Raw genomic sequence first — 24,524 nt, 5'->3', positions numbered from 1 at the left:
CTGAGTTACTCCAGCACTCTGTCTTATCCGGCATGTTTATGTTGAGCAGCAAGACAGAAACATCTCCACCCTGCCCATTCTTTTGTGCAAGAGAGTCGGTGCTGAGATTGCAAAATATACCAACATGCAAGGAATAAAATCCCATTGCTATAGCAATCGTCAGATGAAAGAGGCAGCCTGTGGGAGCTGCGTGTGAGGCTGGTACCCGAGGGGGGGGAGGGAGGGGGGGCGGGGGGTGAGGTGGGACCCAGTGATGATTGTGCTGAAAGATATACACAAGAAGCTGGAGTAACTCAGCGGGTGAGACAGCATCTCTGGGGAGAAGCAGTGGGTGGAGTTTTGGGGTGGAGACCCTTCTTCAGGCTGCTATTGTGCTGTGCTGGCTGGTGGATCTGTGTGACCCAGCTCACTCAGGCTGCAATGAGCTCCCAGTCCCTGCAGCATCAGTGCTGAGCCGCTGATGAGAAGGCAAAGCATCTGAGGGGAAGCACCACTGGGATATCCCCCTCTCATTGAAGTTCTGCAGGAAGCATCACTTCACACCAGGTAGCCTTTCATTATGCTTAAGATGTGGATGCTTGAATTAGCACTATGAATGTGATGGACATGCTCATCAAATAATACCATGAAATAATCATTATATATTTTGGCTCGTCAATAATGAAAGAGGGAATGAATATATATCCATGTAATCAACAAGATGTTTGCAAGAATTGCATCTTAGAGGATCGATTGATATCAGGGTAAGTTATCCGGAGATCCCGGTTTTAAAATGGCTGTGTGATTAACAAGAGTTGTTCTCCGTATGAAATATTATTTTTAATATCTGAAGCTATCAATGGTCGGAGTGCCTTCTGCCTGACTTGACTAATACATGTGTTGGTGTTAGTCACAGACTGTTCTGTTCTCTAGTGGGTTTTAATCTTTACTGGACCAAGTGGTCTGTTACCCAACGCAATGTTCCAACACTCACCCCTTCCCCCAACCCAACAAGGGGTGATGTTGGAGGCTGCGGTGTGTGTGTGGGGGGGGGGGGGGTGGGGGGGATGTGCGGGAGGGGGGAAAGGGGGGCTTTGGGGTGGGGAGGGGGTGTGTGTGGGGGGGTGTGGGGGGGGGTGTGTGGGGGGGATATGCGGGGAGGGGTTGGGGGGGGGGAGGGGGGGGTGGGGAAGGGGGGGGGGGGAGGGGGGGGGGGGGGGGTGAGGAGGGGGGGGGGAAAGGGGAGGGGGGGGGTGGGGGGGGGGGGGTGTGGGGCTGGGGGGGGGGTGTATGGGGGGGGGTTGTGGGCGGGGGGAGGGGGGTGTTTTGGGCAGGGGGTTGTATGGGGGGGGTGTGTTGTATGGGGGGGTGTATGGGGGGGGGGGAGGGGGGTGTTTTGGCGGGGGTAGGTGTGGGATGGAAGGGATAACTTTATGTCTTTGCAATTTTTGGTCCTTCTCTTGCTCAGAGCAAATTTCAGAACGATGTGCGTTGACGTCTCGATGATAGCTGCTTTTAGGGACAAAAAGAGAGAGGGTGGAGTGAAGGGCTAAAGGTGGTCCGGGTGAGACTGTTCTTAGAGTACTCTACCTTCCCTCTCTCCTGACTCAGTCTGAAAGGGGACCTCGACCTGCAACACCACCCATTCCTTCTCTCCAGAGATGCTGCCTGTCCCGCTGAGTTACTCCAGCATTTTGTGCCTATCTTTGCTGTGAAGCAGCATCTGCAGATCCCCCCCTACACGCTGTGTACATCTGCTGGTCCTGCTGTAAGGATGCCAATAAGGTAGATAGGGTGCAGGAAAGATTTGCAAGGATGTTACTGGGTCTGGAGGGCTGGTGTTAAATGGAGAGACTGGGATGTTTTACGCTGGATCACAGGAGGCTGAGGGTTGACCTTATAAAGGTTTACAAAACCATGAGGGGCACGGATGAGGTGGGTAGGGGATGGCAGACGGCACCAGCGAGCAGCGCATGGCCGTACCCCAACACCAGGCCTAATCTTGAAACCATTGGCAAGGACTGACTGACCAACGCACAAGAACTGCAGATGCTGGAAAAATCGAAGGTAGACAAAAATACGGGAGAAACTCAGCGGGTGAGGCAGCATCTATGGAGCGAAGGAATGGGTGACGTTTCGGGTCGAGACCCTTCATCAGACTGATGTGGGGGGGGGGGGGGGCGGAAAGAAGAAAGCAAGAGGCGGAGACAGTGGGCTGAAATTAGAGAAGCCAATGTTCATACCGCTGGGGTGTAAACTACCCAAGCAAAATATGAGTTGCTGCTCCTCCAATTTGCGGTGGGACTCACTCTGGCCATCGACCCGACACGTCATCTATTCCTTCGCTCCATAGATGCTGCCTCTCCAGCATTTTTGTCTACCTGACCCACAGGAAGCGATAACACTGGGAAGATAGAGAGGTGAGGCCACACTTGGAGTATTGCTCTCAGTTATTGCCACCCTGCTATAAGGAGGATGTCATTAAAGTGGAAGATGTACGAGGCTGTTGCCACGACTCTAGGGGCTGAGCTGCAGGGAGAGGTTGGGCATCCTGGAGCGCAGGAGGATGAGGGGGGTGATCTTACAGAGGTGTATAAGGTCATGAGGGGAACAGATAGTGTGAAGATAGGGTTGGCGAAACAAGAACTTGGGGGCATAGGTTTACGATAAGTGGGGGAAAAACTAAAATGGTATAGTTTGTATATATTTTACTGTGGGTATATTTTATCACTCAAGGGGTGGTGGGTGTATGGAACGAGCTGCTAGAGGAGGTAGTTGAGGCTGGGACCATAACAGCATTTGAAAGACATTTGGACAGGTACATGGATAGGAAAGGAGTAGAGGGATATGGGCCAAATGCAGGCAGGTGGGACTAGCTTGGATGGGCATCTTGTTGGGCATGGATGAGGGGCCGAAGGGCCTGTTTCCGTGCTGTGTCACTGTCTGACTCCACCGTGGGGAGTCTGCAGCCGAGGGGACCAATGCCTGGCCATTTGACACGACTCCATTGTGAAACGGAATAAATAGGTTCCAATCGTAGTGTACATGGTGGAGGTTGATTGGTTAAAGTTGGAGCTGCCTAGACTCGGTGACTTTGTTCCGCTCAGCCCCTTTTTCTCACAGAGTTGTGAATCTGTGGAATTCTCTGCCTCAAGAGGGCGGTGGAGGCAGGTTCTCTGGATGCTTTCAAGAGAGAGCTAGATAGGGCTCTTAAAAATAGTGGAGTCAGGGGATTATGGGGAGAAGGCAGGAGCGGGGATACTGATTGGGGGTGATCAGCCATGATCACATTGAATGGCTATGCTGGCTCGAAGGGCCGAATGGCCTACTCCTGCACTTATTGTCTATTGTTAATGGACCCATCGAAACGGATGACAGGACATGTTCTGGTTACAGAGTGCTGGAGTAACTCAGCGGTCAGGCAGCATCTGTGGAGGACATGGGTATGTTCACTCAAGCCTTCTCCTCCCATCCACCAATCAACTCTCCCCCTCACCTGTATCACTTGCCTGGCTTTGTCTGGTCCCCTCTTCCAGCTTCCAGCTTCCTCCCCCCAGGTTTGAGGAAGGGTCCAACTCATGATGTTACCTGTCCATTCCCTCATTGCTGCCTGACCCACTGAGTAACTCCAGCACTTTGTTTCCTAAGCAAGACTCCAGCATCTGCAGTTGCTTGCGTCTCCATTGATCAAGGCCATGGTTAGTTTATTGTCACGTGTACCGAGGTACAGTGAAAAGCTTGCTAACCAGGCAGTGGAAAGATGATACATCATTACAATCGATCCATTTATAGCATACAGATACATGATAAGGGAATAACGTTTAGTGCAAGGTAAAGCCAGCACAGTCCAATCAAGGATAGTCCAGGAGTCACCAATGAGGTAGATAGTAGTTCAGCACTGCTGGTTGTGATGCGATGTCTGGCATGTCTCCCAATGTAAACTACATGCAGGTTCTCTGCATGTTTAGATCATAAGATCATGTGATAGGAATAGGCCATTCAGCCCATCAACTACTCAATCAGCCCATTCAATAATGGCTGATCTATCTCTCCTTCCTAACCCCATTCCCCTGCTTTCTCCCCATAACCCCCTGACACCTTTACAGCCAGATGCCCCCCCACCACGGTCTGGAGACTCTTTGCTTGCATCCAGCATAGTTAAGGTTTATAACAAGTGAATGTTTTACCTTGCAGCCCTGCACTTCCGTCAGTCTAGTGATGAATGTGGAGAGTGAGAGGAAGCCTAGACACGGGGTGGTGTCTGCGGCAGCTCCACACTGCCCCGGCAAACCAGAAGGACCACAGCAACATGGTGGGAAGGTGAAGCAGCTCCGAGTGCTGCTCTTGGACGAGGAGTGTGAGGAGTTTGAAGTGGAGGTAAGGCGGCCAACATTGGCAAACACAGGAGCAAACCACCCAACACAAGGGCAAAAACATACTGCACATCACAGAAATCTGAAATAAAATGCCATGGCGGCACAGTGGTGCAGCTGATTCACCGCACCAGAGGCCCGGGATCAATGCCCAGTCGGGTGCTGTCTGTGTGGAGTTTGCACGTTCTTGCTATTGAGGGAGTGCAGCGTCGGTTTACAAGGTTAATTCCCGGGATGGCGGGACTGTCATATGCTGAGAGAATGGAGCGGCTGGGCTTGTACACTCTGGAGTTTAGAAGGATGAGAGGGCATCTCATTTAAACATATAAGATTGTTAAGGGCTTGGACACACTAGAGGCAGGAAACATGTTCCCGATGTTGGGGGAGTCCAGAACCAGGGGCCACAGTTTGAGAATAAGGAGTAAGCCATTTAGAACGGAGATGAGGATACACTTTTTCACACAGAGAGTGGTGAGTCTGTGGAATTCTCTGCCTCAGAGGGCGGTGGAGGCCGGTTCTCTGGATACTTTCAAGAGAGAGCTAGATAGGGCTCTTAAAGATAGCGGAGTCAGGGGATATGGGGAGAAGGCAGGAACGGGGAACTGATTGGGGATGATCAGCCATGATCACAATGAATGGCGGTGCTGGCACGAAGGGCCGAATGGCCTCTACTCCTGCACCTATTGTCTATTGTCTATTGTCCCTGTGATCACGTGGGTTTCCTCCAGGTGCTCTGGTTTCCTCCCACATCACAAGGAACACCTGGGTTTGGCGGTTAATTATCGCTCTGTAAGTTGGCGGGCACAATTTAGAAGGCGCCTGAACAGGTATGTGGTTAGGAACTTTATGGTGTGAAGTGGGGCAGGTGCAGGCAAGTGGGCGCTAGGCAACTTGATCGAGTTGGACAGGTTGTGCCAAAGGGCCTGTTTCAGCGCTGTTTACCCGTGACACCATGACTCAGGAATTACTGTCAATGACAATCCCACAAACATGCCATCTGTTTGGATGATTCTTGGTTACCTCATGTTTGCTGCTACAACTTTATATAACTGAAGGAAACATAGCCTTGCACATCTCAATAAACTATCCATGTTGTCCACAATGGAGAACATGGATAGGTGACGTTTCACAGAGTGCTGGAGTAACTCAGCGGGTCAGGCAGCATCTGTGGAGAACATGGATAGGTGACGTTTCACAGAGTGCTGGAGTAACTCAGCGGGTCAGGCAGCTGTGGAGAACATGGATAGGAGACTAAGGAAATAGGCAACGTTTCGGGCCGAAACCCGGAAGGGTTTCGGCCCGAAACGTTGCCTATTTCCAGAAGGATTTCGGCCCGAAACGTTGCCTATTGCCTTAGCTCCATAGATGCTGCTGCACCATAACTCAGCGGGTCAGGCAGCATCTGTGGAGAACATGGATAGGTGACGTTTCACAGAGTGCTGGAGTAACTCAGCGGGTTAGGCAGCATCTGTGGAGAACATGGATAGGTGACGTTTCACAGAGTGCTGGAGTAACTCAGCGGGTCAGGCAGCATCTGTGGACAACATGGATAGTTTATTGAGATGTGCAAGGCTATGATGTACCTGCACGTCTAAAAAGTTAAACTCTAGATTTTCACATTTGTAGACTTTTTAAATTTATATAAAGATTACTAAAGTTTAAAAAAGAAACTTTATTTTAAAATAATTTAGGCAGTCAGATCCTTAAACAACTTCGTCATGGAGTCATCCAATGTGGAAACAGGCCCTTCGGCCCAACATGTCCCATCTACACTAGTCCCACCTGCCTGCATTTGGCCCATCTCACTCTAAACCTGCCCTATCCATGTACCCTGTCTAAATATTTCTTAAACTTTGCGACAGAACCTGACTTTATGTGAAAAAGGTACAACTCAGGTTCCTAGTAAATCTTTCCCCTCCCCCCCCCCACTCACTTTAAACCAATGTCCTCTGGTCCTCGATTCACCTACTCTGGGCAAGAGACTGTCTACCTGATCTACACCTCTCATGATTTTATACAAGAATCATACAAAATTTAGGATTTGAGTCTAGGAGCAGGGAGGTTCTACTGCAGTTGTACAGGGCCTTGGTGAGACCACACCTGGAGTATTGCTAACAGTTTTGATCTCCTAATCTGAGGAAAGACATTCTTGCCATAGAGGGAGTACAGAGAAGGTTCACCAGACTGATTCCTGGGATGGCAGGACTTTCATATGAAGAAAGACTGGATAGACTCGGCTTGTACACGCTAGAATTTAGAAGATTGAGGGGGGATCTTATAGAGACTTACAAAATTCTTAAGGGGTTCGACAGGCTAGATGCAGGAAAATTGTTCCCGATGTTGGGGAAGTCCAGGACAAGGGGTCACAGTTTAAGGATAAAGGGGAAATCCTTTAGGAACGAGATGAGAAAAACATTTTTCACACACAGAGTGGTGACTCTCTGGAACTCTCTGCCACATAAGGTAGTTGAGGCCAGTTCATTGGCTATATTTAAGAGGGAGTTAGATGTGGCCCTTGTGGCTAAAGGGATCAGGGGGTATGGAGAGAAGGCAGGTACAGGATACTGAGTTGGATGATCAGCCATAATCATATTGAATGGCGGTGCAGGCTCGAAGGGCCGAATGGCCTACTCCTGCACCTATTTTCTATGTTTCTATGTTAAGCAGCTTGTGGAAGACAATCCACCAGACACCAACAGCAAGGAACGATACACGAAGCAGCATCTTTCTGTCTGGTGGATTGGAAGTGTAATGGAAATGAACAAATTCAATGCATGCTTTCACAAACAACCCCGAGCTCTCGCTTGTGAAGTTTTTAACAATATTAATAATCAAAACAGCACCAGTTTGCACTTCGGTGATGGGTTACACAAGAGGGATCTGTGGATAAAGGTGGCTGTGAGTGAGAGGGGGGTGCTGTAGAATGGGTGGAGTGGCTCAGTCAGCTGTGTCAGTAACTGGAGCACCACTAATGGTGGCTGCATGTTTCTGTCAGTAATGGACACAACTCTCCTGAAGGCAACCGCCTTGCACAACAACAATGGGTGTAGCAACACATTAAGTCACTTTGAGCAATCTTCTTCCTTGCTAACGTCACTGGTTCAATTTACGATTTGCTTGAGGCCATGGACACACACTGCCCTTCTCCTTAACCATCTCCTGCCTTATAATCAGCATCTCTGGCTCTGCAAGGAAGCAGCATTAATTGCTGCCCCACTGAGTCGCCCTCTGTTTCACAGCGATATGGGCTAAGTGGGATGGATTAAGATTATGGGATAAGAAGAGTGGGACCTACAGTTATTTATGGACTGAAATCAGATTCTGGGATTGGACCTCAAAGATGGACAAGGCCCAAGGGGAAACAGTGAGTAGGTTCAAGAGGCTGCTGGTCTTCTCCTACTCTGATCTACAGTCATAGAATTATGCAGCATGGAACCAGGCCCTTCGGCCCAAATTGCCCGTGCCGACCAAGATGCCTTACCTGCACACTAGTCCCATCTGCCTGCGTTTGACTCATAAACCTTTCCTATCCTTTCCTTATGTTTATGAAGGTACTGTAGATGATCGGAGGCAGACACAAATGCTGGAGAAACTCAGCGGGTGAGGCAGCATCTATGGAGCGAAGGAAATAGGCGATGTTTCGGGCCGAAACGGCCCGAAACGTCGCCTATTTCCTTCGCTCCATAGATGCTGCCTCACCCACTGAGTTTCTCCAGCATTTTTGTCTACTATCCATTCGTTATGTTCATTTGGTGAACTCGCTGGTGTTGCTATGCTGCTACTGAATATCACTGAACCTTCACTGACTTTGCTTCTCCTCAGCAAAAATCCACGGGCAAGGTCCTCCTTGGTTGCATCTGCCACCACCTCAGACTCGTGGAGGAAGACTACTTTGGAGTGGAGTTTACCAACCGCCATGGGAACATGGTAAGCAATGTCCTTCGACGAAAGAGTGTGGACTTTGTAGTGCCATCTAATCTGGAGCTCAGGGACACACTGATTGCACAAAATCAATCTGCGGCAATAGAGAATGATTTTGAAAAGGGCCAAGGACCAGTATATTCTGCCTGCTAATTTTATTAGATGACATGTACCGACCACCATGTTATTAGTACCATGTCATGCTGCAGAGAAGATTCACAAGGATGTTGCCCGGACTCGAGGGCCTGAGATCGAGGGAGATGGCTCGGACTTTACTCTTTGGAGCACAGGAGGATGAGGAGTGATCTAATAACCACGTATAAAATCAAAGGGGAATAGATAAGGTGAATGCACAGAGTCTTTTACCCAGAGATGGGGAATGACGAACTGGAGGGCATGGTTTAACCAATGCGATTTAGTTTAGTTAAATTTGGAGATAGGTTTAAGGTGAGTAGGGAAAGACTTGATAGGAACCTGAGGGACGGGAACTGATTGTTAAATGGAACGAGTTGGCAGAGGAGGTAACTGAGGCAGGTACAATAACAATATTTCAAAACCGTGTGGACAGCCACATGGATAGGACGGATAAGGGCCAAATAGGGGCAAAAGGGACAAGCTGAGCTGGGGCACCTTGGTCAACATAGATCAGTTGAAGAGAAGGGCCTGATGGGACTCTACCAATGCATCTATCAAGGTGGGCGAGCCGCCGGCGGGCCAAAGAATCGCTTCAAGAACAACATCAAGAACAGTCTGAAGAAATTCCACATCACATCGAGCAACTGGGAGCACATTGTACTGGATGGACAGGCGCTCCTGGAGGAAATCCGTGCAGGAAGGAGCTGCACGTCACGAAATGGAACTACGCCGTGTCGCAGAGACAGGATGACAGCACCGTACGGAGAGAGAAGGGGGCTCGATGACTACCAACCACCGCCAGTCTCCACTGCCCACGTTGCACCAAGGTGTGTGGATCGCAGATCAGCCTCTACAGACATCTGCAAACCCACACGTAGACGACCCTACGGAGAGGAGAGGACAGTCATACGCGTTTAGAGTGACTGCCGATGATGATGATCTATCAAAGTCTCAAAGCATTTCACTTAATGTTAATTATAAGGATCCAGAGATTCCTCAGCTCGTTATCCTTGTTCCGAGTGGTGAAGGCAGGCACTGCCTGTATAATGGGAGTCCTGGGGACATACACCCCACAGCCTGGGCCATGAAGAGTTGGCGTACTGAGAGCTGAATCAATGAGGGAGACTGGTTATAGATGTGATTGGGCCACAGTGAGGTCGGAGACTGACTTGGGGAAGAGGCTGGAGATCATGATGTGGCAATGGATTAAGTTTTGGGCCCAAGGGCAATGATCTATTGGAACATGTTATAGTACCAGCCCTGCATGATACAAGATCATAGACACACTGTTCACAGAGCAGGTGAGACTGATTCCTTACCCTTAGGCTGCAGGGGAACATTAATGCAAGTGATATCAAGGCATGTGGTGTCTCTGTCACTACCCATGACTGCTTCTGCTATAAGCGAGTTCGGTATTCCGACTGTGCCTGCCCAGGTCAAAGGTCACTCGCGATAAACATTCTCGGCCACTGTGCTGCTGCATGTATACAGACCTGTGTTTCATCCGTAGTCAGGGTCAAACCCGGGTCTCCGGTGCTCCAGCACTGTGTTGAATTGCTATTGGACCATCCACGTCCCCCTTCCCGAGTGTCCCATCCCTGTCCGGGGGCGGTCAGAGATTTCCGGGGTGAGCCTGGACTGACGGGACACCGGCCCGGAGCAGCGGAGTCAGCGCTTCTTCTCCGCGCTGGGCCGCCACTGCGCCCTTGCAGCGCCGGAGATCCGGGCTCCAGCCTGACTACGGATGAAACGCAGGTCTGTAAACATGCAGCAGCACAGTTGCCGGGAATGTTTATCACGACTGACCTCTGACAAATTCCATGATTCCTTGCGTATTTCAGAATTTCAAACTCGCTTATTCAGACAGGAAGCAGAACAAATTTTGGAAACCATGTGATCACATGGGTTTCAGTTGAACCTCTTTTGTAAGATGTGTTGCGATAGAATCGCTTGCTCAATAAGTGTTGACATTGAGCGACTGTTGCAGGATCTCAGTGCCAGGCATGGCATTTCCGTGGACTGTGCAACAACCCTACTGAGGCCCGAGGGTCTGGGTTGTTGGCCGAGAGTGTGACACTGACACTTTACTTATCCTTCCAGGGAAGGTGGAGAATTTTGAATTGATGTGCAATGTTACAACATTTGTGGTATTTTCATAACTGATAAGAGCAGAATTAGGCCATTCGGCCCATCAAATCTACCACGCCATTCAATCATGGCTGATCTATCTTTCCCTCTCAACCCCATTCTCCTGCCTTCTCCTCATAACCCCTGACACCCGTACTAATCAATAATCTGTCAATCTCCATCTTAAAAATGTCCATTGGCGGCCTCCATTTCAGTTTCCACAGATTCACCACCCTAACTAAAGAAATTCCACATCTCCTTCCTGAAGGTACTTTAATTCTGAGGCTGTGACCTCTGGTCCTAGACTCTCCCACTAGTGGAAACATCCTCTCCACATCCACTCTATCCAAGCCTTTCACTATTCGGTAAGTTTCAATGAGGTCCCCCTCATCCTTCGAAACTCCAGTGAGTACAGGCCCAGTGCCGACAAACGCTCATCATAGTGGTCCAGGTCTCAGCAGCAGGTTGGAGGGGGGTAGACCACGTGGTTTGTGCCAGGACGTGATCTGCGAATGCCTTTCTTTGTCAATCGACCAAAGTCAGCACTGACACACAGAATGTCTCACCCAAATCCTTCTCTCCAGAGATGCTGCCTGTCCCGCTGAGTTACTCCAGCTTTTTGTGTCTATGTTCGGTTTAAACCAGCATCTGCAGTTCCTTCTTACACATAGAATGTGGGGCTGAATTTCATCACCGCGTCTGCCTTCCAGAAGAGGTGGCTCTTGAGATAATGGGTCGTGATCGACCTTTTCCAGGGTCTCACCTTGACCTTTATTCGCAGAGGGGAGGTTGTGCACATGGAGCAGATTAATAGTCATGTGTTTCATGGCCACTTGCACCAGGAACAGAACAATTAAACTCTGACTGAGGTGGCTCTTTTTATGGACTATATAAATGTGTGCTCTATCCTGTCACTTCATACTGATTTCAACCTCTGTCTAATTTCAGGTCTGGTTGGATCCACTTAAACCTATTTTCAAACAAATCAGAGGTAAGTGTTTTACATGTTTTGAAATTACAGTCATACTGCAGGGAAACCGGCCCTTAGGCCCAACATTCACGTGATCCAGGATCCCACACCTACGCTTGTCCCACCTGCCCACATTTGATTCATTTCTCTCTAAACCTTTCATATCTGTGTACCTGGCCAAGTGTCTTTTAAATGCTGTTATAGTACCAGCCTCAACTACCTCCTCTGGCAACTCATTCCATACACCCCCCACCACGCTCTAAAGACACAAAAACGACAGCACATACTACCAGATTTAGGAAAATCTCCCCCTCCTGCTGTTATCAGTCTCTTGAACTGACCTCTCATAATCTAAGAATGTAGTCCCAATCTTCCAATCAATTTTGTTTCAGCCTTGCACTTTTTATTTCTCTGTCGCAAGAACAGTATCTACTGCACTGTGTTTGCCAGTGGCTCGGATCAATTCTGACCTTGGATGCTGTCCGTGCAGAGTTTGAACGGTCCCCCTGTGACAATATGCATTTTTCCCCAGATGGTGTTAGTTTTTATAGTTGAGAGATACAGCACAGAAACAGGCCTTTTGGCCCACTGCATCCATGCTGACCAGCGATCCCATCAACATTAACATTGCCCTACACACACTAGAGACAATTTGGCATTTATACCAAGCCAATTAACTTACAAACCTGTACATAGAAACATAGAAAATGGGAGCAGGAGTAGGCCATTTGGCCCTTCGAGCCTGCACCGCCATTCAATATGATCATGGCTGATCATCCAACTCAGTATCCTGTACCTGCGTTCTCTCCATACCCCCGGATCCCTTTAGCCACAACGGCCACGTCTTTGGACTGTGTGAGGAAACTGAAGATCTTGGAGGAAACGCACGCAGGTCACGTGGAGAACGTACAAACTCTGTACAGACAGCACCTGTAGTCAGGATGGAACCCGGGTCTCCGGCGCTGTTAGGCAAGAGCGGTGTAGGCGAGTGATAGAATCTGAGGAAGGGAGTGGAGAGTTGGTGGGGAGAATAAAATGAGATTGGTGTGGATTGGTGCTAGCTGCTGAACATAGACAATGGCCTTAAGGGCTAATTTCTGTTCTGTGTGACGTTGCGAGGCAGAAATAAACGCTGAAGGTGACGTTAGCTAGGTGGAAGAGGGGGAATAGCGGGAATAATTTAGGTAGAGTATGAATTGGAGGTATTTCTTACGCTGTGACATGCTAGTTAGTTCATCTAAAGGTAGGTAGACAAAAGTGCTGGAGAAACTCAGTGGGTGCAGCAGCATCTATGGAGCAAAGGGAATAGGCAACGTTTCAGGCCGAAAACCCTTCTTCAGACTCATCTAAAGGTAGTTCTGCTCCAGTGTGATGACTGTGCTCTTAAGAAACCTGGCATTGTAGAAAATTGCATTAGCTAAACAATCATGTCACTGGGAAAGGGGTTAGGGGCTCTTTGAATCACTTTTCAAACAACATTATTTTGAATGATTCACATACAAGGAATTTGCCTTGGTGCTCCGCCCGCATGTGACAACATGACATGCAGTGACGGTTAGGAATGACACATAAAACATTAATAATAAAACATTATTGATTAAACATGTCAATTAAATAAAATACCAGAGCAAAAGGAAGCTACAGATTTTTGGCTGTTGAGTAGAGCTACTACTCGTGGATAAAAACTGTTTTTATGTCTGGCTGTGGCGACTTTGACAGTCCGGAGTCGCCTTCCAGAGGGAAGTGATTCAAAGAGTTTGTGGCCAGGGTGAGAGGGGTCAGAGATGATCTTGCCCGCTCGCTTCCTGGCCCTTGCAGTGTCCAATTTCTCATGCACTATATAAAAAAAATAAAGGTATTTCTAATAGCAATAGGTTTTTTGTTACTGCGTTAAAAATCCTAAAAATCCTATATGTTAAACAGGATATAGTTGCACCAGTGTCAATAGAAGTGACTGCTGGTTAATTTCAATGATCACCCACATTGAACTGACAGACTGTGTTCTTAATGGGGTCTGACTGTTGCAGGAAGGCTACATGTAAAATTGTTTTTCATCCAAAACCTTTTTCTGCAAGACAGATATTTTTCCAGCTTGCCATCCTCCAAGTCACTTTTTGAGTGGTGCTCTTGTTATTGAAATTGTGTTTATATCAATTTGGCCCACAATATAAATGGTATTCTCATATTCATCACTCGTGTTATATCCACTGTGTACCTGTCGCTAGCTTCTGTGTTGTTCTGTCTGTACGTTTCTAATAATGAATCACTGAGTGAAGAACTCCCTGCTTTGTCCACTAAGCCTCTCGATCGTCATTGCCTGGCCGGTGAAGTCTCTTTTGTCTTGGACAGGTGTGAAGAATGTCCTGTTCCAGTTTGTGGTGAAGTTCTTTCCACCTGATCCCGGCCAACTGCAGGAGGAACAGACAAGGTGGGTACAGTGTGTCTCCCCGGCCTCTGCAACCCCATCTGCTAAGCAGCTCCAGGTCAGTCATTTGCCAACGTTTACCTGCTGTCCGGATCATCCATCTTGGATGTTTTAGTGCGTCCGTCTCTCGTCGAAGGGTGGTCAAGTTCTCAGCCCACCATGGAGGGTTTCACTGTTGTTGGGCAGCGGAATCTGTGGGGGGTGGTGGATCGCAACTACGTGGCGATATAGGCCACTCAGCCCCTCTAGCCTGTCCTACCATTCAATAGGTACACAAAAATGCTGGAGAAACTCAGCGGGTGCAGCAGCATCTATGGAACGAAAGAAATCAAATCACTACCGTTCAATATCTGGATGTCGTACGCTGAAAAGCTCTAGGTAGACAATATTTTACATTTTATCAAACCAATTAACCTACAAAACTGTACATCTTTGGAGTGTGGGATGAAACCGAAGATCTCGGAGAAAACCCACGCAGATCACGGGGAGAACATACACTCTCCATACAGACAGCACCCATAGTCAGGATCGAACCCAGGTCTCTGGTGCTGTAGTTTGCTGTAAGGTAGCAACTCTACCACTACGCCAATATGACCATGGTTGATCTACCCCGCCTCATCTCCACCTCTGTTCCAGTTCCCCATCCCTCTCAAACCCCCGATCTAATATAAATGTCCCCGCTTCCATATTGAATGCCCCCAGTAATCCAACCTCCTGTATCCTTTGGGATAGAGAATTCCAGGGACCTTGGCTGAGGTTGAAACTGAGCCCGGACTCTAGTGTGGGCTCCCACACCCGTGTATGAAGAATGCCATTGAATCTTTCACAGGGCTTGAGAAAGTCTTGGGTTAATATCCCATTGAAGTGACACCACCTTGCTGCCATGCCAGGTTCAGTGATGGCCGGGTCACCAGGGTGTTTACTGAATGTCCACACTGCAGGTTCCAACTGGCCCCCTCCAAACATAGAGCCCTGTTGTCAGTGGCAACACCAAAGCCAAAGACACAGGGTGGCCCAGTGGCATAGCAATAGAGGTGATGCCTCACAGTGCCAGTGACCCGGGTTCGATCCTGACAATGGGTGCTGTCTGTACTGAGTTTGTACATTCTCTCCTTGATCACGTGGGTTTTCACTGGGTGCTCTGGTTTCCTCCCACACTCCAAAGTTGTGCGGGTTTGTGGGTTAATTAGCTTCTGTAAATTGTCCCTAATGTGTAGGATTGTGCTTGTGCACATTATGATCACTAGTTTGGATTCGGTGGGCCGAAGGGCCAGTTTCCATTCTGTCTCTAAAGTCTAAAGACACAACCAAAGATATCTCGGGGTGTGGGTACCTGGTAAATTCCCGCCTATGTTGGAGTCAGTCTAGGTTTTGTACTAACAATGATGCTTGAAACCATAAGCCTTTGATTCAGACTGGCACACGTGATGGGCTGAGTGGTCTCTTCCCTTCGACTGCTGGCCCAGATGCCTCCACCCTGCCCTCGTGCACACCTACTGCCCAGTCTCATCAACTGTGTACCTCTACAGATATCTGTTTGTTCAGCAACTCAAAAGGGACCTGGTCTCCAGGCGACTCGTCTGCAATGACAACAGCGCTGCTCTGATATTGTCCCTCATCATCCAGGGTGAGTTACACCTCCATTACCCACTCCCCTCCAGTTGTACGGGCCGTTTGGCTTCATAGAGTCACACAGTGGTCCACCTGGGTGATCCTTCCGCAGAATTGCCGTTATTTGGCACCGGGTGGGTTGTGTTCAATAACTCTCTGAACCTGACTCCACACAGCTCACCTCTTCCATTCCACACACCCTCAATGTCCTCTCCGATGTTTGTTGGAGGCATTATCCAGTCCACGTGGCACCTGCGTTTCTTCTCCTGCCACTCATGTGGTTGTTTGTCACACTTGCTCCATCTGGGCCACGCTGGCTGTATTTTCCCAGTCCTCCCTTGGACTCAGCTTCAGTCTATGTTCTTCCTGCTGTTGGCCATCTAACGTCCCCACTGGGCTCTGGGCTTCATATTTCTGCACATTTCCCAAGAGTTAATGTTGTCTTATCAAATAGATCCTCACATGACGCAACCTCAGATTCCACAAATGTTCACTATATTCATTAATCAGAATGAATATGAAAAGAAGCCTAACATCTATGACTCAGATTCACTGGCTCAGATCGAAAGGGCTGTGGATTAACAGTATACAGTATGACAGTTGATCTCGAGCTGTGTGGCAGATTAAACACCATGAATCCAATCAGATTGAACCATCCACACCCTTTATAGTCTTCTCCACATTTCACCTCCAGCCTTGGTTACCATCTCCACCTTCTCCCATCTGACTCATCTCCTAATCAACCCCGCCTCACCTGGGATCCACCTATTACTCACCACCTTGCCCGCTCTCTCCACTCATTTCCTTCTATCCACCTCCCCTCTACTTAATCAGCCTGGAGGTTCCACACCAGAAATGTTGTCTGTCCACTTCCCTCCACAGATGCTGCCTGACATCCAGCTTTATGCTTTTTTCACCATGATCAACCAGTCTGAGACGACGAGCTATTTATTCTGCATTATACACAATTTTGTTAAATGCCTTGTTGAGTGGACTCCTGTTTCTCTGTTTTGTTTCTGTTCCCATTTTTGAATAATTGTTTGAATACTTGCCTCCTTCTCCCCAAGCTGAGGTGGGTAACTTTGATGAGGATTTGGACCAAACGCATTTACGATCCAAGATATACTTCCCAACCCAGGAACTACTGAGCCACAAGATCATGAAGTTCCACCAGAAGCTCTTGTAAGTGTCAAAGTGATCAGTAAAGCGTTTACAGAAATCATGGTGGAGTGATTTCCCCTGGTTTGGTTAGAAACACACTTGCCTTTCAGTTTGAATCCTGTACCAGAGAATCATAATACAGCACAGAAACAGGCCCCTCAGCCCACGCTGACCAACATGCCCCATCTACACCAGCCACACTTGCCTGCATTTTGCCCGTATCTCTCTAAACATGTCCTCTCTTGTCCAAAAGTGTTTCAGTTTGTTAGTACATGCCTTAAGGGCCTGTCCCACTTACGCAACTTTTTTGGCGACTGCCGGCACTTGTCATAGGTCGATGCAGGTTGGTGAAAATGTTCAACTTGTTAAAAGTCCAGTGTCCACCAGAAAGACGCTACGACTCTTTGGGCGACTGAGGAGACGCCTCACGACCATACAGGCGACATGTCGCGGGGTGAAGCCTGTATGATCGCGAGTAGTCGCCCAAAGATTTGTACCTTGTTCTGGTCGCCGCTGGATTTTCAACATGGTGCCGGCAGTCGCCGAAAAAGTCGCGTAAGTGGGACAGGCCCATTAACTATCTCCTTTGGCAGCTTGGTCTATATACCTACCACATATTGTGTAAAAAATGTTGCCCCTCGGGTTCCTATTAAATCTATAGCTGCTCAGTCTCACTGCTTGTATGGTGCTCTTGTGTGGACTATATTTTGCGTATCCCATTGAAGCTTGAATGTCTGGAGTACTCTTGATGGTGGGCAAATGTCGGCAGCCAACTCCGTAATCCTTGCCTAGTTGACAGCAACGTTTAGATTGCCTCTCAAGAACGCAGCGCAGCATGTTAACATGGGCATGCAGCCCATCAAATCCATACTAGCATTGTGCAAGAGTAATCCAGCTAGGACCATTCTCCTAAATGCTGCAAGCTCCTTGCTTTCCGATCCTTATCGAGCTCCATTTTGAATATTCTGGTGGAATCTTTGTGTTGTTCCCTCAGCAGTCGACCCTGACCTCTCTCAGGATAACACATCCTTGCTCATATCCTGGGATGACCGGTTGTGCCTGATATTCAATTCCTTGTGGAGTTCAATGAAGAAGCACTCTTTCAAAGACTCACCATCCCCTTTTGGTGAAGAATATACCTGATACAGGGTGATGCAGTGGGTAAAACTGCTGCTTCACAGTTCCAGAGAACCAGGATCAATCCTTACCTCTGGTGCTGTGCGGCAGTTGCTTGTTCTCCATGTAACCACGTGGGTGTCGTCCAGGTACTCGGGTCTTGTACCACATGCCAAATACGTGTGGGTCGTTGGGTTAATTGGCTGGTGTAAATTGGCCCTGGTGAGTTAAAATCAGGGTGCAGGTGATGGGAATGTGGGGAGATAAATGTGGGGAGATAGTGTAAATGAATGCTTGATGGTTTGCATGGACTCAGTTCTTCCTGTATGTCTCAGTTTATACAATGCTAGAGATGACAATTGAAACGCTTGCAGTACAATTAGTTACCTACCCATTATTTACATTGGAGGACATGGATTTACCTTATTTGTTTACCTTGTTTATTTAAATGTTTTAGAAGTCGTACTTTTAAATTTTTGCTGAAGCTTATATTTTACAATAGATCCAAGCCAATCCTTACAACTCAGTCTCTCCTTGCCAATCTAGTTCAGCGAACATTCCTGTGAATCTTGTCAGTATCCACCCCCAGGTTAATCATATCCTTCATACAACATTGCGACCAAATCCCAACACAAATTCTTCATGTTTAAGAAGGAACTGCAGATGCTGGAAAATCGAAGGTAGACAAAAATGCTGGAGAAACTCAGCAGGTGTGACAGCATCTATGGAGCGATGTTTCGAGTTGAGTCTCGACCCGAAACGTCGCCTATTTCCTTCGCTCCACTGATGCTGACTCACCCGCTGAGTTTCTCCAGCATTTTTGTCTACCACAAATTCTTCATGTGTGGTCTCACCAACTATTTGTGCAAGTGGAGCATAATGTTGAAACTCTTATACTCAATGGCTCAGCCAATGTAGGCAAGCTTGCCATACACTTTCCTCACCACTCTGTCTTCCCGTGTCACCACTTTCATGGGACGTTGGGACAATGGTGCTTCATTTGTCACATGTGCAACTGCCCGGTGACTATTTTTATATATTACACATGCAGGTGCCGCCATGTTTTGGAGCCATTTCCAAAGTCCGGTCGGCCGTGTGCTCGATGTACTGGAGCAGTTCCCGTGAACTGATGTCCCTCTCCGCCCTTGCCATCTTAGTGGGCAGGGAGCGCCCCCTGCAGCCGATCTTGCAGGCATTACCCCGGTTCTCACGTCCAATGTCTCCAGCTCCCACCGGTTGCCGAGCCTTCAGTCGGGTCTGCGGTCTCTGTCAGCCGAGCTGGCGAGACTTTTGGCGGGTTCCCTTTGTCCGACGAGCTATCATGTGGGCTCCTGGTCCCACCGACCGATGAGCCTTCGGGCGGGTTCGTAATGTGCTGTCTACAAGCTTTTGGCTGGAGTTCCCGGTCCCACACGTCTGTGGGGAGTTCCTACTCCTCCATCTACCAAGCCTTCAGGTGGGTCCCGAGACTGTTGGAAGCCACGCCGAGGCTTCGGGTCCTTCCAGGAGGGCACCACGACCGCGGCACCTCAGGATGACTTCCGCCGCACAGCCAGCTCAAGGACAATGTTACCTATTTCCTTTGCTCCATAGATGCTGCTGCACCCGCTGAGTTTCTCCAGCATCTTTTTATCCAGCATTCTCCAGCATCTTATAGAAACTTACAAAATTCTTAAGGGGTTAGACAGGCTAGATGCAGGAAGATTGTTCCCGATGTTGGGGAAGTCCAGGACAAGGGGTCACAGCTTAAGAATAAGGGGGAAATCCTTAAAAACCGAGATGAGAAGAACTTTTTTCACACAGAGAGTGGTGAATCCCTGGAACTCTCTGCCACAGAGGGTAGTTGAGGCCAGTTCATTGGCTATATTTAAGAGGGAGTTAGATGTGGCCCTTGTGGCTAAGGGGATCAGGGGGTATGGAGAGAAGGCAGGTACGGGATACTGAGTTGGATGATCAGCCATGATCATGTTGAATGGCGGTGCAGGCTCGAAGGGCCGAATGGCCTACTCCTGCACCTAATTTCTATGTTTCTATTTTTGTGTACCCCAGCTCAAGGACATGCTGTTCAATGGGCTCAGGAAGACCCACCAACGCTTGCAGTACAATTAGTTATGGAAATGCTCTCTTCCCATAAATTACTTTTAAAAGCTCCTTGCAGGGATCCTAATTGGCCAAGTGGACAAAGGACATTTATTGTCACATACACTAATTGGTGCAGTGAAATTTGAGTTACCATGCAGCACACAGATAAGATAAACACAACACTGTAGAATTTAACATAAAATATAAAAAACATTCCCCCACAGTGGAAGCGGAATCAACGTGTCCCACTGTGAGGGAAGGCACCAAAGTTCAGTCCTCTTCCTCTGTTCACCCGTGGACTGAGGTTTCCGCAGTCGCCACTATGGCGGCCCGATGTTTCAGGCCCTCGAACGGAAGAACACTCTCAGTGGCCCGGAGCCTCCGAATCGACCGCGACTTGCAAAGTCCACAGGTCAAGCTGGGCGGAGATTCAATGCTGGCGACCTCGGCGTGAGATCCCAGGCTCCGCGATGTCAAAGTCAGCGCCGCCCGCGGCCGGTGACTTTGATCCAAAAAAAAATCTAACACTGAAAGTTGAATGGCCGCGATTTTTAACCCAAGCTATATTTGGTTCAATAGTCCGTTCATGATGCGGCAACTGCCAGGATTCTGGATGATTTTCCTGGGATCCGGTGAGTGATGCTTCTGTCTTCACACAGCGGGCTGACCTCAGCTGAGTGTGACTCCCGTCTCTTGGAAACGGCTCGCAAGCTGGACATGTACGGCATCAGGCTGCACCCGGCCAACGATGGAGAGGGGACGTTGATCAACCTGGCCATCTCCCACATGGGCATCTTAGTCTTTCAGGTATGTCAGAACCTGGTCACTGTTGTAGCTTTACGTTTATTATTGTCATCTGTACTGAAATACTGTGAAAAGTTTTGCTTTGCATGCTATCCAAGAAAATATCATTCCAACATTTAGGAAAGGTGTCAGATTTATGTAGAAAATAGATGTAAAATAATGTGTTAAAGATACACAAAAAAGTTGGAGAAACTCAGCGGGTGCAGCAGCATCTATAGAGTTAAGGAAAAAGGCAACGTTTCGGGCCAAAACCCTTCTTCAGATAATGTGTTTGTGTCAGATGACGGGTGGATCCAAAGAGACTCCGGTGGACAAGAATCATACCAGCATTTGCTTGGGACTTGGGAAGAGAGATCGGAGTGTCCGGGCAGACCCACTGTTCAGTGCATGGTAAAACTATCAGACGGGCTGCTATCTCCAGACGGTAGGGTGTCCGGTTCAATCCCAACATCAGGTCCTGTCTTTGTGCAGAGTTCACTCTTTCTCCACGTGACCACATGGGTTTTCTCTGGGTGTTCTGCTTTCTTCACACATCCCTCAGGTTGATGAAATGACCAGGGTAAGTTGTGCCTTATAGACAATAGGTGCAGGAGGAGGCCATTCTGCCCTTCGAGCCAGCATCACCATTCAATTCGATCATGGCTGATCATCCCCAATCACAATCCCGTTCCTGCCATTTCCCCATATCCCCTGACTCCGCTATCTTTAAGACCCATATCTAGCTCTCTCTTGAAAGTATCCAGAGAACCGGCCTCCACCGCCCTCTGAGGCAGAGAATTCCAGACTCACAACTCTCTGGGAGAAAAAGTGTTTCCTCGTCTCGGTTCTAAATGGCTTACCCCTTATTCTTAAACTGTGGCCCCTGGTTCTAGACTCCCTCAACATCGGGAACATGTTTCCTGCTTCCAGCGTGTCCAAACCCTTAATAATCTTACATGTTTTAATAGGAATCCCTCTCATCCTTCTATACTCCAGAGTATACAAGCCCAGCCACTCCATTCTCTCAGCATATGACAGACCTGCCATCCCGGGAATTAACAGTGTAAACCTACCCTCAATAGCAAGAATGTCCTTCCTCAAATTAGGAGACCAAAACTGCACACAATACTCCAGGTGTGGTCGCACTAGGGCCCTGTACAACTGCCCTCTTTGGGACCTCTTTGCTCCTATACTCAACTCCTCTTGCTATAAGGGCCAACGCTTTCTTCACTGCCTGCTGTACCAGCATGCTTACTTTCATTTTTGTATTGTAAACAACACAAACACAATCAGGGTGTTGATGAGGGGGAGAATGCATTGTAGGGGTACAGGGAATACTCCACTTCTTCAGAAGTCTAAGGAAATTTGGCGTGTATCCAATGACTCGTACCTATTTCCAGATACGCCATACAAAGCATCCTACCCCACTGCAGCACAGCTTGGCACAGCAACTGCTGCGCCCAAGAAATGAAGAAATTGCAGAGCTGTGGACACTGCCCAGTCCAACGCACAAACCAGACTCACCCCGTCAAATCCATCTACATCACGCTGCCTTGGGAAAACAGCCAACCCAATCAAAGATCACTCACACCCCGATCATACCATCTTCTCCCACCGGGCAGAAGCCACGAAAGCTTGATAGAATGTACCACCAGATTCAACAGCTTCTTCCCTGCCGTTATTGAATCTGCCTCAACTACATCCTCAGGCAGCTCATTCCATATACCCGTTGCCCACTGTATGAAACACTTGCCCTTTCATTCTTATCAAATCTTTCCTCACTCAGCTTAAACCCTCTTCCCTTGGAAAAACATGGGAATTCAGCATATCTGAGCCCTCCATGATTTTATACACCTCCATAAGATTAGTCCTAACCTCCAGCGCTCCAACAAATGAAGTCCAAGCCTACTCAGCTTCTCCCCACAAATCATTCCCTCTTGTCCTGGCAACATCCTCGTAAATCTTCTCTGCAGCACCTTTTCCAGTCGTGACAATTCTGCTTGAGATCTCCCTCTTTGATCGAGGGTTCAGTCCATCACCTGTTGTGTGGGTCCTTGCCCGTGAGCACAGTGCCGGGATGAATCGTTGAGACTGATGAAGCCTCCAGTTGAGGAGGTTGAATCAACGCTAAATCTCCTCTCATTCTAGGGCAAAATTAAGATCAATACGTTCAACTGGGCTAAGATACGCAAGCTGAGCTTCAAGAAGAAGTATTTCCTGATCAAGCTGCACTCCAACATCTTTGTAAGTTATTTTTAAGCTTCCGCAAACAGTTGAAGATGAATGCTCTGGTCACACTTTATCCAATGACCCCCCCTTGACTTTGAACCTCGCAGACTTCCTCCCGTAAGGATTCCTTGGAATTCCTAATGGAAAGCCGTGACACATGCAAACACTTCTGGAAGACGTGCGTTGAGTATCATGCATTCTTTCGGCTGCCAGAGGAGCCCAGATCAAAAGCCAAGCCCTTCCTGTACAGCAGGGGATCCTGTTTTCGCTACAGGTAACATCCCTCAAGATACTTCCTCTCACCCGGTTAGTTCACAGGAGCGGATTCATGTAACTGGGTAACTTTATGTCCAGTCTCGGCTGGTTTGTCCTGTCCATCGTGGACGGGTTGATGGCTGATGGCTTAGTTTATTGTCACGTGTACCGACGTATAGTGAAAAGTTCATTGTTGCATGCTAACCAGTCAGTGGGAAGACTATACATGATTACAATCGTGCCGTCCAGTGTACACGTACAGGATGAAGGGGATGTTTAGTGCAAGTTAAAGTCCAGATTGGAGATGTGTGAGGGTCACCATTGAGGTAGATGGGTGATCAGGACTGCTCTCTAGCTGTTGATAGGGTAGTCCAGTTGCCTGATAAAAACTGGGAAGAAACCGTTCCTGAACCTGGAGGTGTGTGTTTTCACACTTCTGTACCTTTGCCTGATGGGACAGGGGTGAAGAGTGAGATTCATCAGGCAGGGCACCTGCCTGATGAATCTAAAAGCTTTGGGTTCACACCAGCTCCCCACACAAGCACATAATTCTAGAGATCTTGAGGAATTCTTGAGGAAGGGTCTTGACCCATAATGTCATCTGTCCCTTCCCATCCTCAGTTGCTGCCCAACCCACTGAATTACGGCAGCACAAGATTCCAGCATTAGCAGCCGGTCCTAACACAGGATTACAGTCTGCCATGGTGCGGAGGAAGTGCAGAGTGCTGTGCAAGTGAGGCACAAGGGTCCAGGTGATTCCACTTGAATCTGTAGGAAGGAACTGCAGATGCTGGTTTAACCCGAAGATAGACACATCAAGCTGGAGTATCTCAGCGGGTCAGACAGCAGCTCTGGAGATTTCAGCTTTTTGCGTCTATCTTTGATTCCACTTGAAGCTACACATGCTCGTCCTTCCAGCTTCACCAATCAGTCTTTATTTTGACCATCTGCATTGTCAGAAATCATTTGCTCAATGACACACTTGTGTTGGGACATTTGCTGTGTAAGGATTTGCTTTGGGACATGCTGAGGCCGTGAGGTGTTACATTTAGAAACATAGAAAATAGTTGCAGGAGTAAGCCATTTAGCCCATTCAATATGGTCATGGCTGATCATCCATTTACTCAACTTGTCTATTGTACTTTTACCTCCTGTTTCAGTGGAAGGACTCAGAAGCAACTGGTGGAGTACATGAGCAAAGGAGATTTCAAGAAGGCCGTCTTCGAAAGGTGACGTTCAACAAACTCCCCACCTGAAAAAGCCAACCACATTTAGACGTCCCCATTTTTTTTCTCTTGCGCAGAATCAGAGAAAGAAGGCCAAGTGCCAGCATTTGGTCTCCACATCACCTCCCTGT

General features: G+C 48.3%; 1 protein-coding gene across 1 annotated transcript; it reads left to right on the top strand.

Moving 5' to 3' along the window:
• Positions 1-1,925: 1,925 nt before the first annotated feature.
• Positions 1,926-23,663, top strand: LOC129702403 (FERM domain-containing protein 7-like). The gene is made up of 10 exons (XM_055644182.1): positions 1,926-1,958; positions 4,174-4,356; positions 8,148-8,279; positions 11,484-11,526; positions 13,855-13,933; positions 15,460-15,557; positions 16,609-16,723; positions 20,560-20,707; positions 22,832-22,927; positions 23,020-23,663. The coding sequence occupies exons 1-10, from the start codon at positions 1,926-1,928 to the stop codon at positions 23,188-23,190; spliced, it is 1,098 nt and encodes a 365-aa protein (XP_055500157.1). The 3' UTR covers positions 23,191-23,663.
• Positions 23,664-24,524: the final 861 nt, after the last annotated feature.

Source organism: Leucoraja erinacea, chromosome 12, assembly GCF_028641065.1.
Source record: "Leucoraja erinacea ecotype New England chromosome 12, Leri_hhj_1, whole genome shotgun sequence".
Lineage (NCBI taxonomy): Eukaryota > Metazoa > Chordata > Chondrichthyes > Rajiformes > Rajidae > Leucoraja > Leucoraja erinaceus.
Note: the sequence above shows the minus strand (reverse complement) of the source record. Positions and strands in the feature narration are given on the sequence as shown.